A 14,306-nucleotide genomic window follows, 5' to 3' on the forward strand; every position below is an offset into this window, starting at 1 on the left:
TTCACAATACCCAAAAAGTGGAAACAACACAGATATTAATATTCACCAGTGGATGAATGTATAAACAAATTATGATATATGCAAACAGTGGAATATTATTTAGCTATAAAAAGGAATGAAATACTGATACATGCTATACAACATGGATGAACCTTGAAAACATGCTAAATTAAAGAAGCCAGACACAAAAGGTCACATATTATATGACTCTATTTATATGAAGTATCCAAAGTAGATAAATCCTTAGAGACAGAAAACAGATTGGTGGTTACCAAAAGGGGAGAATGGGGAGCAGCTGCATAACAGGTACAGGGTTTTCTTCTGAGGTGGTAAAACTGTCTTTTAAGTAGATAGAGGTGGTGGTTGCCTAACATTGTGAATATACTAAATGCTGCTGGGTTGTTCACTTTAAAATGATTAATTTTATATTATGTGAATTTTACCTCAATTAAAAAATTCAGTTTATACATTTTTGTCTTTATAGTCAGTGCTTTTTGTGTCCTGCCCAAGAAATATTTGCCTGTGCTATGGTCATGAAGATATTTTGGTTTTTTTCCTACTTTATAATTCTGGATATCGTGTTTATGTCAAATGATTCTCAAATTAATTTTTGTATATAGAGTGATACAGAAGTCAAGATTTTTGCTTTTGCTTTTATATACAGAGAACCAGTTGCGTGAGCAGAATTTGATGATAACACATTTTTTCCTCTTTGAATTGACTTTTTGGTGGAAAATCAATTGACTAAATATATTTGGGTCTATTTCTAGATTTTATTCTGTTCCTTTGATCTATTCAGCCTGTTCTTCCACCAATTCCACATTGTTTGGATTACTGAAATGTGTGTCTTCCAACTTTTTTTCCCTCAAGATTGTTTTGGCTATTGTAGGTCCTTTACATTCCAATATAAACTTTAGAACCAGCGTGTCTATTTCTTTAGGAGACCACCTGGAAATTTAATTGGAAACTGCTCACTGGAATCTCTTACAGTGATTGTCTACTTGGCTCAATAGTAGAGTGGTCTAAAATGCTTCTGAAATAAAAATGTTTTGCTTAATTTTATTCTTTTCTCTCCATTGTTTGTGTGTCTAGGTTACAAGGCAAATGCAAGAACATGAGCAGGACTCTGAGCTTAGAGAACAAATGTCTGGCTACAAGAGAATGAGGCGGCAACATCAAAAGCAGCTGATGACTCTGGAAAATAAGTTAAAGGCTGAGATGGATGAACATCGCCTCAGATTAGACAAAGATCTTGAAACACAACGTAACAATTTTGCTGCAGAAATGGAGAAACTTATCAAGAAACATCAGGCTGCCATGGAAAAAGAGGTGGCTGATTCAGTATTACTAATTTATTTACTCTAGATTGTAACCATCTCAGAATTAACCAAGATGGCATTTTGATGTTAGGATATATCTTCCCCAGAACCAAGCAAATCAGTTGGGGAAAGGAAGAAACATTTATATAACTTGTATAATATCAGGTACTGAGTCTGGGAACCAACAGATGTGGGATTATTTCCTGACACTGATAGTTTTATAGTATCACAGTGGGTAAATCATGCAACCATTCTAGGCCCTAGGTACCCTGATTATCTGAGGAGTTTGTTAATCACCTATCAATAGGTGATTTAGGTCTCGAAAAATCATTCATGATTCTCTGTGATTTTTGGAGACCTATCTTAAATTTATAGCAGCATTTTAATATCAGAATAATTGAAGATTACAGAGAATGTTAGAGATAATAAAAGAGGTTCAGATTAAGATTTAGCCCATTTGTGGGTTTGGTTTTTTTAAAAAATATTTATTTATTTATTTATTTTTGGCTGCATTGGGTCTTCATTGCTGCGCGCAGGCTTTCTCTAATTGCAGCGAGTGGGGGCTACTCTTTGTTGCAGTGTACGCGCTTCTCATTGCGGTGGCTTCTCTTGTTGCAGAGCACGGGCTCTAGGCATGCGGGTTTCAGTAGTTGTGGCACACAGGCTCAGTAGTTGTGGCTCACAGGCTCTAGAGCTCAGGCTCAGTGGTTGTGGCACACAGGCTTCGTTGCTCTGCGGCATGTGGGATCTTCCCAGACCAGGGCTCGAACCCGTGTCCCCTGCATTGGAAGGCCGATTCTTTTTTTCTTTTTTTTTAAATATATATATAGATATATTTTTAATTAATTAATTAATTAATTAATTTTTACTTTTGGCTGTGTTGGGTCTTCGTTTCTGTGCGAGAACTTTCTCTAGTTGTGGCGAGCGGGGGCCACTCTTCATTGCTGTGCGCGGGCCTCTCACTGTCGTGGCCTCTCTTGTTGCGGAGCACAGGCTCCAGACACGCAGGCTCAGTACTTGTGGCTCACGGGCCCAGTTGCTCCGCGGCATGTGGGATCATCCCAGACCAGGGCTCGAACCCGTGTCCCCTGCATTGGCAGGCAGATTCTCAACCACTGCGCCACCAGGGAAGCCCCTCTTCTAATGTTTTTGATGTCCCATCAGTTAAATTTTATTTTGATAGTCACATTTGTCAGGTAAAATGTAAGGTTCTCTGTAAATTCACACAATATCTAGAAATGTGTCTGGCTTGTCCACATTGAGGCATTATTTATTATAGTTACCCTGTTCAGCCTTTCCCCCCAAAATAGAAGAACTACCCTCTCATAATAGAGAATTTGGGAAAATAATTTACAGAGTAAATAATTATTTGCTTTTGAAATAATTTGATGAAAGAATGTATAGATATTTAGAATCCTGTTGGGCATTGGATAGTATTTTTAATAACTCGGAAAGAGGTAGATACTAACATATTTAGAAAAGCAAATCATGAAATAGGATGTGCAATATGATTACAGATTTATTTAAAATGTATGTATGCATAGAAGTAAGTAGGGAGGGTGTGCACCAAAATGTTTATATTGGTTATCTCTGGGTGGTAAAATCATACAAGATTTTTTTGTGTTTTTCTGTATTTCCTAAATGATCTACAATGAATATGCATTGCCTATATAATCAGAAATAAAACAGTATGATATGTATCTAATATTTAACATTTTCATATTACTTAATATATAAGTTAAAGGTCAGGGTTTAATTTGAAGAGGAGTATATTACATTATTTAATATACAAATCAATCTAGATAAAAGGTTATGACTTAATTATATTTGTGGATAAATATATATTTTATTTTCTTGGGGGAGGACATATTGTTAAATTTTTAAAAAGGTGAAAACGTTTTGATTCTGTAAAAGATCAACATATTAAAGATGAGTTCCATTTTACTGGTTCTCTGAAATTCAAATAATAAGATGCTATGTAATTGGTATTGGTAATGCTTATACTGATTTTATGTTCTTAAGGGAAAAAATATCCTTAGTGGTATATATTAAACTGTTGCTTTGAATCTACTTAACTAATTTGATCCATTTTTTAAATTTCCCATAGGCTAAAGTGATGGCCAATGAAGAGAAAAAATTTCAGCAACATATTCAGGCCCAACAGAAGAAAGAACTAAACAGCTTTTTGGAGTCCCAGAAAAGAGAATATAAACTTCGAAAAGAACAGCTTAAGGAGGTATCTATTTTATAAAATTTTTCAAGCCAGTTTTCTACTTATTGATTTTATCTATTGATGTTGATAGACTCATAGAACCATTAGGATAAATTCTTCTTTTGTTGTTTGTGGCCACTAAATGTTTACCAGTTTGAATGAAGGCATTGATTTTAATCAGTTACTCTTCAACAGAGATCTTCAATTGAGTAGGATCTAAAAAGAATCATCTCCTAAAAATATAAATTATTTTATTTATAATAGCTTTCATATGCACTTACTAAATAACTGACTCACTAGAAATAAAATACTTGAGCTGTGATCAACGTGGAAGCAACTTAAGGGCGGCTGGCCTGGGCTCAGGGCTAGAATCCCTGAGGACCCAGGAAAGGGCAAGGAGGCGGGTGACAGGCTCCCCAAGGACGGGTCCGAAATCATCAGGATCTAGATGGGTATTTGGCTTCAGGGCATTTATTTCATGTCCCTCCGTAGAGGCCCTGGGGCCAGGTGTGGGGGCAGGAGACCAGGCAGGGGTAGCAATAAATAACATGGACAGACAGAGCTCCCCTTGAGACAGATGAGATTAAAGGAGGTTACAGGGGAGCCACAATGCAGAGGTGGGGCACTGGCAGGGTGGGGGCAGCTGGGAGGGAGGGGTAGGCCAGGCCCTCATTGTCACCTGCCGCATCCCTTTCCTGCCCCAGCCCCCGCTACTTTGGGGAGGAAGGGAGCCCCCGCCCCAAAAATACTTGAGCTGTGAAAGGAAGCCACACATTTCTTTTTTTAAAAGTAGACCATACCAGGCTTCCCTGGTGGCGCATAGTTAAGAATACACCTGCCAGTGCAGGGGACACAGGTTCGAGCCTTACTCCGGGAAGATCCCACATGCCGTCAGCTAAGCCTGTGTGCCACAATTACTGAGCCTGCGCTCTAGAGCCCGTGAGCCACAACTACTGAAGCCCACGCGCCTAGAGCCCGTGCTCTGCAAGGAGAAGCCACCGCAATGAGAAACCCATGTACCGCAACAAAGAGTAGCCCCTGCTCGCCACAACTAGAGAAAGCCTGTGCATGGCAACGAAGACCCAACGCAGGCAAAAATAAATAAATAAATAAATAAATTTATTTAAAAAAAAAAAAGTAGACCGTACCTTCTTACTTTTGGCTCAGAAGATTACAATAATTTGTTCATAGAGTAAGGATAAGAGGCATATTTGCTCATCACATTTTCTTTAATAGCAAAACGTGATGATTATTTATTTATGATTCCACGATTTCATATTTATTTGCTCTCCATGTGCTGCATTTTTGAACTTCTTTTAAAAGCAGATGTAGTCTGACTTTGAAGAACGCCTTGATTGTTCCAAGGCAATTTCTGAAAGGGGTTAACTATACAGGATAGTAGTCAGGAGAGAGAAATGATATGTCTCAATTTAGACCCCCTTTTACAGACTGATTGAAATTTTTAGTCCATGTAATTAATTATTAGGGCACTGATAAATTAATTGGTCTTGATAAAATAATAGTAATCTCTTTGCTAGTAATGCTTTTGTTTGTGTAGGAATTTATAGTCATTTACTTAAATGTTATTATGGACATATTGTTGGCACAAAATCTTGCTGTATATACCCTGCCAACTGAGCTTCATTGAAAAGATTTTTCTAACTCTAAAGGGTATAACCTGTAATATATTCCCGTGACTGTAATACAAAAGCCAAACTCTATATTGGCACATTGGGTTTGAAAAGACTGTAAATAGGTCCCCAACTGTAAATAAATATCCAACAAAATGCAGTTTTACAGATCCGTTTCCCAGTGAAATGAGATTTTAGCTTTATGGGTGCATTGCTTTAGGTAATCCTTTAGGCATATAACAGGTAGTCCAGCCAATAAATTCGTTTTCTTTTAGAAGCCAAATTAGTGTGTATTTATGTGTGTGAGTTCATTTAAAACAATGATTTTTAGCATAGAGGAAGGGATATACTAGAATCTTAGTGGAGAAGTTCCCTGGCAAAAGATTTTGAAAAGTATACCCAGGTGATTATTTATGTGCCCTTTCTCTTCCCATAGTGTGTGTACACATATACCCTTAAGTTTAGAACTACTAAATTTTTTTAAATGTGTTTGTATATCTTATGAACTAAAGTTATAAAGAATTGATCTCTTTCTTGAAAACCAGGGGAAGGACCTTAAGGTTAGTAGTCTTTGAAAAATTATCTTATACCTAGGAAAGATGGCTTATTTATATACTGTGCAACATTGTTGCTTTTTAGGTTGAAGATATATTAGTATTAATTATCATCCTAGAGTTTGCCTCGTTGAGTGCATTGTCAGTGTTCTCATCTGGTCCAATATAAATGCATTTTCATTTAGGTAGTTTGTAAGATAATATATATATATATTTTGAAGTATAGTTGATTTACAATGTTGTGTTAATTTCTGCTGTACAGCAAAGTGACTCAGTTCTACATATGTATATTCTTTTTCATATTCTTTTCCATTATGGTTTATCATAAGATATTGAATATGGTTCCCTGTGGTATGCAGTAGGGCCTTGTTGTTTGTCCATCCTATATGTAATAGTTTGCATCTGCTAATCCCAAACTCCCAGTCATTCCCTCCCCACCACCACCGGCAAGTCTGTTCTCTATACCTGTGAGTCTGTTTCTGTTCGTAGATATGTTCATTTGTGTCATATTTTAGATTCCATATATAAGTGATATCATATAGTATTTGTCTTTCTCTTTTTGACTTACTTTGCTTAGTATGATATCTCTGGGTCCATCCATGTTGCTGCAAAAGGCATTATTTCATTCTTTTTTATGGATGAGTAGTATTCCATTGTATATATATACCACATGTAAGGTAATATTTTATTTTCACTTTTATTATTTTTTTATTGGAGTATAATTGCTTTACAATGTTGTGTTAGTTTCTGCTGTACAATGAAGTGAATCAGTTATATGTATACCTACATCCCCTCCCTCTTGGAACTCCCTCCCACCCCCGCCCCACCATCTCAGCAACCCCCATCTCTCCCATCTAGGTTTTCACAGAGCACCGAGCTGAGTTTCCTGTGCTTTATAGCATGTTCCCACTAGCTGTCTATTTTACGCATGGTAGTGTATATATGTCAATCCTAATATCCCAGTTCTTCCTACTCTCCCCTTCCCCCCCATCCTGTGTCCACAGGACCGTGGAAGGTAATATTTTAAATGCTATAGAAAAGCACTGATTTTGATTTGTTTAGTTAAATACCATTCATAAAGAGGGTTTCTATTCTCCCATGGTTTTGTTGATTTTCCATTTAATTTCTAATTCTTTTATACTGAGTCTATCCATAATTTTGCCAAAAATTTAATATTTAGAATGTCAGAAACCAAAAAGTGACACATTAGATGTATTTTTTCCCTAATATTAATTCATATAAATGATTTTTACCTGAAAGCACTGCCTTATGTCTCTTCTTGGGAAGCACTTAAAGAATGATGTGTTTTACTTCATTTACCACTATTGTGTGCTTTTAAAGCTAGGAACCATCATAAATGTAGCTGTGTAAAACTAAAAGGTATGCATGTTTTCTAGCATACGTTTCTCTTTTCCTGTCCTACTTCACCAGTTAACTCAAGAAAAGGAAAATATTACCTTTCTCCTTAAGGTCATTGCCCTGCCTTGAGCATTGGAAAGGACACAGATTAAGTACTTTTATTTAAATGTACCAAATACCAGATGATATATTCATGCAATTAATTTTTATGTATTTTGAACTGAGTTTTTTTTTATGTTGCCAGGAGCTGAATGAAAATCAGAGCACCCCCAAAAAAGAAAAACAGGAGTGGCTTTCAAAGCAGAAGGAGAATATACAGCATTTCCAAGCAGAAGAAGAGGCTAATCTTCTACGGCGTCAGAGACAATACCTAGAGCTGGAATGCCGTCGCTTCAAGAGAAGAATGTTACTTGGGCGCCATAACTTAGAACAGGACCTTGTCAGGGAGGTACGTTTGAAACGAGAATATTTCCTGAAAGTATGTTTGTCACTTCCCAGACTCAGGGTCTTTGCACTTGTACCTCCCTCAGCCTGAATTCTTCTTCCCTAGATTATCTACATGGCTTGCTTCCTCCCTTCATGTCTCTCCTCAGATACCACCGCCTCAGAAATGCCTTCTCTAATGTCCAAATCCTTCTTCTTCTTTAAATGTTCTTCTGTCACTTCTCTCTCTTACACGTACACACTTTTTGGGGGGAAGTTTCTCGTCCTGCCTAGAATGGAAATTTTATGAAGTCACTGGTTTTGTTCAGGTCTTTATATCCCCCTAGTGTCTGGCCCATAGTAGGTATTCAATAAATATTTATTAAATACATATTAAATCTATGAATGAGAGAGGTGTTCATTTTTAAGTACCATAAAATTATTGGATACTTTATACCTTTTGAACTGAAATGGGTGCCATGAAGTATGTGTTATCATTTAACACATTTTTTATAATCATGTAATTATTAATTGGGCAAATGTAGAAACTCTTATGCCAGTGAAAACAAATATTCTCACTATCAGTGATACCTGTGAGCACAGATTAATCTATTTCCAAGAGTGGCTTAAAATAAACTTCAAGTATAGCATAATTGTTCAAATTCACTAATAATTAAAGAAATTCAAATTAAAACAGTTGCATCAATTAAATAAGAACAGTTTAAAAGACTAGCAACATTAAATCCTAGTAGTGGCATTGGGAAATGTGCATTGTTGGTAAGAATATAAATTGATACTGATATATTGATAGATATGCTTTTATCTATCAAATCCACTTCTAGAACTCTATCCTACAGAAATAATAACATGATTATATGATGCATCATGCATAAACATTTAATGAAAATTTCTTTATCAAGCAAAAAATGGAAAATTATGGTATTACAAAGCAGAAGCTTACTATGAAACTTGAAAAGAAAAAAAGATCTGTATATACTGATCTGATCTGGGTATATATCCATTATGTTGTTAGGTGAAGAAAGCACATTACATACCTATAATGTATGTTATTCAGTTTTTAAAACTGTATGTTTTTGTGTAATAGATGTTTCACGATAAGCATGGGGAAGGTTGGGAAGCATTTGCACCAAACTGTTGGCCTCTGGAGAAAGGGTTTGCAGGGGCAAAGGGGGTAGGTTTGACTTCTGTATGTGTGTGTGTATGTGTGTGTGTGTGTGTGTGTGTGTGTGTTTTACACTTGTTTTTAATCTGAAAAAAAAAAGAATTAGAACATTTATTGAGCAGCATGTGCGAGGTATTGTTCTGAGAACTTTCCATTTATGAACTCACTTCATCCTCACATTAAATCTATGAAATAGCTATATTATTATCTTCATTTGAAAAGTGATGAAACTGAAGCACAGAGAGTTTAAACAATTAACCCAAGGACTTAGGGCTCATAGGTAGCAGAGGCAGATCCATGTTCTTATCCACTATACTGTGCTGGGTATACTGCCTATAATAGAACTGAATAGGATACTCTGAAGAAATTCAAAGAATGGCTTAGGAGTGCTCTTCAAATATAAAATTGGGAAACAATAAAGAAAGAAAAGAAAGAAGGAAGGACATTAAGCCTACTGAGATAGATTTGATATGTCTTAAGCTTATTGCATAAAATAGTATTAATGAATAGTAAATGAATAGAATAAGGAAATTGGTGCTACTAATTGCCCATTTACTGCAGTAAAGGTCATAAAATCTGATATTTACTATGCAGTCATTATTGAATCTGAGGATTACATCTACTTCCTGGTTAATCTATTTCTTAGGAATTTTTTTCCTGGCATTGTACAGCAATAAATTATACCTTTGTCTTTTGTGTTATGGATTAGGAGTTAAATAAAAGACAGACTCAAAAGGACTTAGAGCACGCCATGCTGCTGCGACAGCATGAGTCCATGCAAGAACTGGAGTTCCGCCACCTCAACACAATTCAGAAGATGCGCTGTGAGTTGATCAGATTGCAGCATCAAACTGAGCTCACTAACCAGCTGGAATATAATAAACGAAGAGAACGAGAACTAAGGCGAAAGCATGTCATGGAGGTTCGACAACAGCCTAAGAGTCTGAAGGTACCTTTAGCCTAAGCTTCTTGACAAAGAGGAAGAGGGATAAAAGGCATCCATATAAGCAGTAAAAGTCTAAGACAGAAGTCTGTCATAAAGAAATTGAATAAACTTTTTTCTTTTCATTTTAAGCATGTTTAATTAGTTTTAACATGGAGTGTCTGTAGCTACGGACTTTTGCTCATGTATTTCTCAGTAGAGTACGGAAAAAATTTTAACTGTGGGAAATGCATAAATAAGAATCAAAATTCTTATTTTAATGTACCCAAATGTCCAATGCTGACATTACAGTCTACATGTCAACATGCTAACTAACCTGTTGGCTTCTCTTTATTGTTCCAAGTAATACAGTTTGGGAATCTTATTTGCTCTTAGTGTGATATGTATCCAAAAAAGACAGTAAGTTCCTAGTCAGTACAGAAGCCAGTGAATGAAAAAAAATGCCTTTTTACCCCCTCTCCCTTCATCGTCTGTGCTTATCTTAAGAGGAATAGTGGAATCACCACAGTGTTACTCCCATTCTGCTTATTTTCTTTATGTGTTTGGTAGTGTAGGTGAGACCATGGCGTGGTAGTTGGGGTATGTATTTTTTAATTAGCATGTCAGAGTGGAGCAAGTTGTTATATGCCCTCCCCCAAACAAATAAGGAAAGACAAGTGTTGGTGATATATATAATACCAAAGAACTTTAAGTCTTATATTTTCTTTGTATAGAGGAATTCATTCACATGGTATGAAATTCAAAAGACACCAAAGTATTATAAAGGTAAAGGTTTCCATCTCTCCTTGTCCCTCTGGCCACCTTGTCCAGCCCCTGCCACCAAATTTAACCAGAGTTAACAATTCAAAGAAAATTTTCAATTTTATAACTTGTAATAAATATTTGAAAGAGCGTAATCATATGTATCTTAATAAAAACAAAAACCAGTCACGATATAGACTCATCAATAGTAGTACCTCAAATAATCTGTACATGATTTCGCATTTTAAACTTTTATTTACATCCAGTAAGGCCCAGGTCCCATAGTATTTTCTTTTAAAACCCTACCCCCTTATCTGAATAACTGTCCTGGAGTGAAGTGAAATTCATTCACAGGGGTAATCTGTGTCAAAATCTAGAAGCTACACCACACCCAATGGTATCTCTTGATTCCCACTCAACTCCATTCAAACAAGCTGTCTTTAACAAAAGTATAGAAGCAAAGTTGTTTTTACCCTTTCCTTGTGAACCTGAGTAAAATTTCACTTTGTTTTCCGAACAGCTGATTAACATCATTTACAGAGTAGCTTATGTTGACTACTCACATAATCTTCATTAGTCATTGCTTAGAAAATTGGAATTCATAATGATTTTTCAAATTTATTTTGTCTCTGTAGGGGAGAGGTATATACTCTTTCGGCTATAGAATAGATAATTTCCCACCAAAAGATTAGTTAAATAACATGTCTGTGAAATTAATGACTGTTTTAAAGTCAGCAGCACCCAGAGTAAACCAAACTGAAAGCTTGTTAGTTTTCTATCGTCATACCATAAATTTGATATGACTGCATTTCTGTAGGGCTTGGCATAGAGTTGTTTGATGTTTAACCATTCCTTTCTGTTTTTTGTTGTTGCCTTTTCAGTTTGAAAGCTTGTAAATACTAGTGTAATCTTCACAGATACTATACAAAAAGTGAGGCAAAAAATAATGTTTCACAGTTATAGTCAGATTTAGAATAGAATGTCTCCTTCTGATGACAGATGAGCTCAAGATTTTCCATAAAAGAGATTGTTCTGTTACTTTACTAGGGAAGAAAACCATCATGTTCCTCTTAGTTACGTATTTCTATCTACTTACTCAATTTGAACAAAACTGACTTGATTTTAATACCAAGTTATCCCATTTTTATTTACCTAAGTAATGGTTACCTCTTCCAACTTTTTCCAGGACTTTAAAGGGAGGTAGGGGGACTTCAGTTTTAGCACTTACGTAATTTGACTAGGATTTGGGGTGGGGGGTTTGGGGTACTATGTCTATGGAATGGGTTGGATATACGCCTGCTCTGTTGTTTCTTCGTCTGGCATCCAGATGATGTTTTGTCAGTGTTAAATGAGTAGAAACAACTGTAACTTACATTCATCTTGCTTTCACTTGAGTCAAACATTGAGGGATATAGTTTATTCTTGGTACAAGTATTACTCTTCTTATAGAAAAAAATTTTTTCAAGGAGCTTTTTTTTTCCCCTCATTAGGCTAGTGATGTGGAATGATTACAGTTTTCTTGGCACAATATTTTAAAAATAAAAACTTTTAAAAGAATAGAGACTGTTATACAGAGGTAGAAGAGAATGTCTAAATGTCATTGTCCCATTCCTGGCTAACTTGGAAGAATTTTGTTAACCAAGGACAGTATTTAAGAGTGGTGCCACTGGGACTTCCATGGCGGTCCAGTGGTTAAGACTTTGCCTTCCATTGCAGGGGGGTGCAGGTTCAGACCCTGGTCGGGAGCTAAGATCCCACATGCCTCACGGCCAAAATACCAAAACATAAAACGGAAGCAATATTGTAACAAATTCAATAGACTTTAAAAATGGTCCACATCAAAAAAATCTATAAAAAAAAAACTTACTTGTAACTAAATGTACTAGTAAAATAATGAGTATTACCTTAAGTCCTATGAAAAAAGTAAGGTTTTTGATATTCTAATGTTTTAAATTAGAGCTTTTGTTACCAAAATCCATAGAACGTAATGGTTTGACCTAATAACCAAGTGGAAAAGTACTATACCTGCAACCTTATGGTCTGACCTTTTTGTTTTTCATCTCCTTGTCTCCTAGTAGCCTTTATTTTCATATAAGCATAAGGTATAACAAATGCCATATGTTAAAAATTATATACATCTTTTTTTTCCTTCCCAGTCTAAAGAACTCCAAATAAAAAAGCAGTTTCAGGACACCTGCAAAATCCAGACCAGACAGTACAAAGCATTAAGAAATCACCTACTGGAGACTACACCAAAGAGTGAGCACAAAGCTGTTCTGAAACGGCTCAAGGAGGAGCAGACCCGGAAGTTAGCCATCTTGGCTGAACAGTATGACCACAGCATTAATGAAATGCTGTCCACCCAAGCTGTGAGTTCGTTTTATTTAAGCAAAACAAATTTAGTGCCCCTTTCATCCCACCACCTGAATGAAATCCCAGCAATTAAAATACTGGTCGGAAGTGATAGCTCTCCTACAGCCTGAGAGATAGTGGTGGTTATCTGTATTTTTCCTGTTCTCTGCATTGCTTGGAGGTAGGCATGATTTATATAGAATTCTCATTGATACATTTAGTCATGAGGTTCTAAATAGGCGCTCTGCCAGTGCCTCTCAGGTGTTCAGCACATATCCCAACGGTATAGGAGGATTAGAGCAGCAGCTTTGTTAAGCAGTGAGCAAAAAGTAGTACTGTATTGGGAATCCAAATGGTCACATTTTAGTGAAGGCAAATACAAAATATTTTCTATATAAGTTTTGCAAACTTTTTCTTAAAGGGTCAGATAGTAAATATTTTAGGTTTTGTAGTCCGTGGTACAAAATTGAGGATAATTATGTGGGTACTTATATAGCCATTTAAAATGTAAAAGCCGGGCTTCCCTGGTGGCGCAGTGGTTGAGAATCTGCCTGCCAATGCAGGGGACACGGGTTCGAGCCCTGGTCTGGGAAGATCCCACATGCCACGGAGCAACTGGGCCCGTGAGCCACAATTACTGAGCCTGCGCGTCTGGAGCCTGTGCTCCGCAACAAGAGAGGCCGCGATGGTGAGAGGCCCGCGCACCGCGATGAAGAGTGGTCCCCACTTGCTGCAACTAGAGAAAGCCCTCGCACAGAAACGAAGACTCAACACAGTCATAAATAAATAAATAAATAAATAAAAGAACGTGAATTTCTAAAAAAAAATAAATAAATAAAATGTAAAAGCCATTCTTAACTAGTGGACTATCAAAGTAATTAATTAAAACAGGCAGCTGTCCACATTTGGTCTGTAGGCTATAGTTTGCTGGTCCCTGTTCTCTAGTTATTTCCATTGCAGAGAAGAGATTTAGAGTCTTACATCACCTAGTCAGATTCTAGATTTTTCTTAAGAAAAATATGATTATTCAGGCATCCTCCTAATAGATTATGATAGCTTTTATCTTCATATTACCATCACTGGTTATTGTGCCTTCCTTTTTCAGAGATGTTTACTCCAAGATACAAGAGAGAACAATTGTGTATCCTACAAAAGAGTTGTCTGTCTTTTCTCACACCACCTTTCCATAGGTCATGGATAAATAGCTCACAGTAGGATATATCTGGGTTTTTTCCTCTCTTTCAGCTGCGTTTGGATGAAGCACAGGAAGCAGAGTGCCAGGTTTTAAAGATGCAGCTGCAGCAGGAACTGGAGCTGTTAAATGCATATCAGAGCAAAATCAAGATGCAAGCTGAGGCACAACATGATCGAGAGCTTCGGGAACTTGAACAGAGGGTCTCCCTCCGCAGGGCGCTCTTAGAACAAAAGGTATAGATAATAGAAGGAAGTTAATTGTGCTAGTATTTGCCTTCATCAGAAACATTTTACAAATACATTTTCATATTAACAGAGGTGGCGTTAGATTGTTTTCACCATACCATATTTCCTTAATTCTAGTTTTGGTAGTGTTTTTCTTTAAAATTATTATT

At 36.5% G+C, this 14,306-nt stretch overlaps 1 protein-coding gene across 5 annotated transcripts in view; it reads left to right on the top strand.

Moving 5' to 3' along the window:
* TAOK1 (TAO kinase 1) overlaps positions 1-14,306 on the top strand; it is a 166,630-nt gene that overhangs the window by 130,924 nt on the left and 21,400 nt on the right. For all 5 annotated transcript variants that reach the window (XM_082372702.1, XM_082372700.1, XM_082372699.1 and 2 more), the window contains 6 exons: positions 1,093-1,329; positions 3,427-3,555; positions 7,320-7,523; positions 9,391-9,630; positions 12,522-12,734; positions 13,963-14,145. In XM_082372702.1, the coding sequence (XP_082228828.1) occupies positions 1,093-1,329; positions 3,427-3,555; positions 7,320-7,523; positions 9,391-9,630; positions 12,522-12,734; positions 13,963-14,145 (1,206 nt within the window). The remainder of the gene's footprint in view (positions 1-1,092; positions 1,330-3,426; positions 3,556-7,319; positions 7,524-9,390; positions 9,631-12,521; positions 12,735-13,962; positions 14,146-14,306) is intronic.

The sequence above is a fragment of the Balaenoptera borealis genome (genome assembly GCF_965194805.1).
Source record: "Balaenoptera borealis genome assembly, chromosome: 20".
NCBI lineage: Eukaryota > Metazoa > Chordata > Mammalia > Artiodactyla > Balaenopteridae > Balaenoptera > Balaenoptera borealis.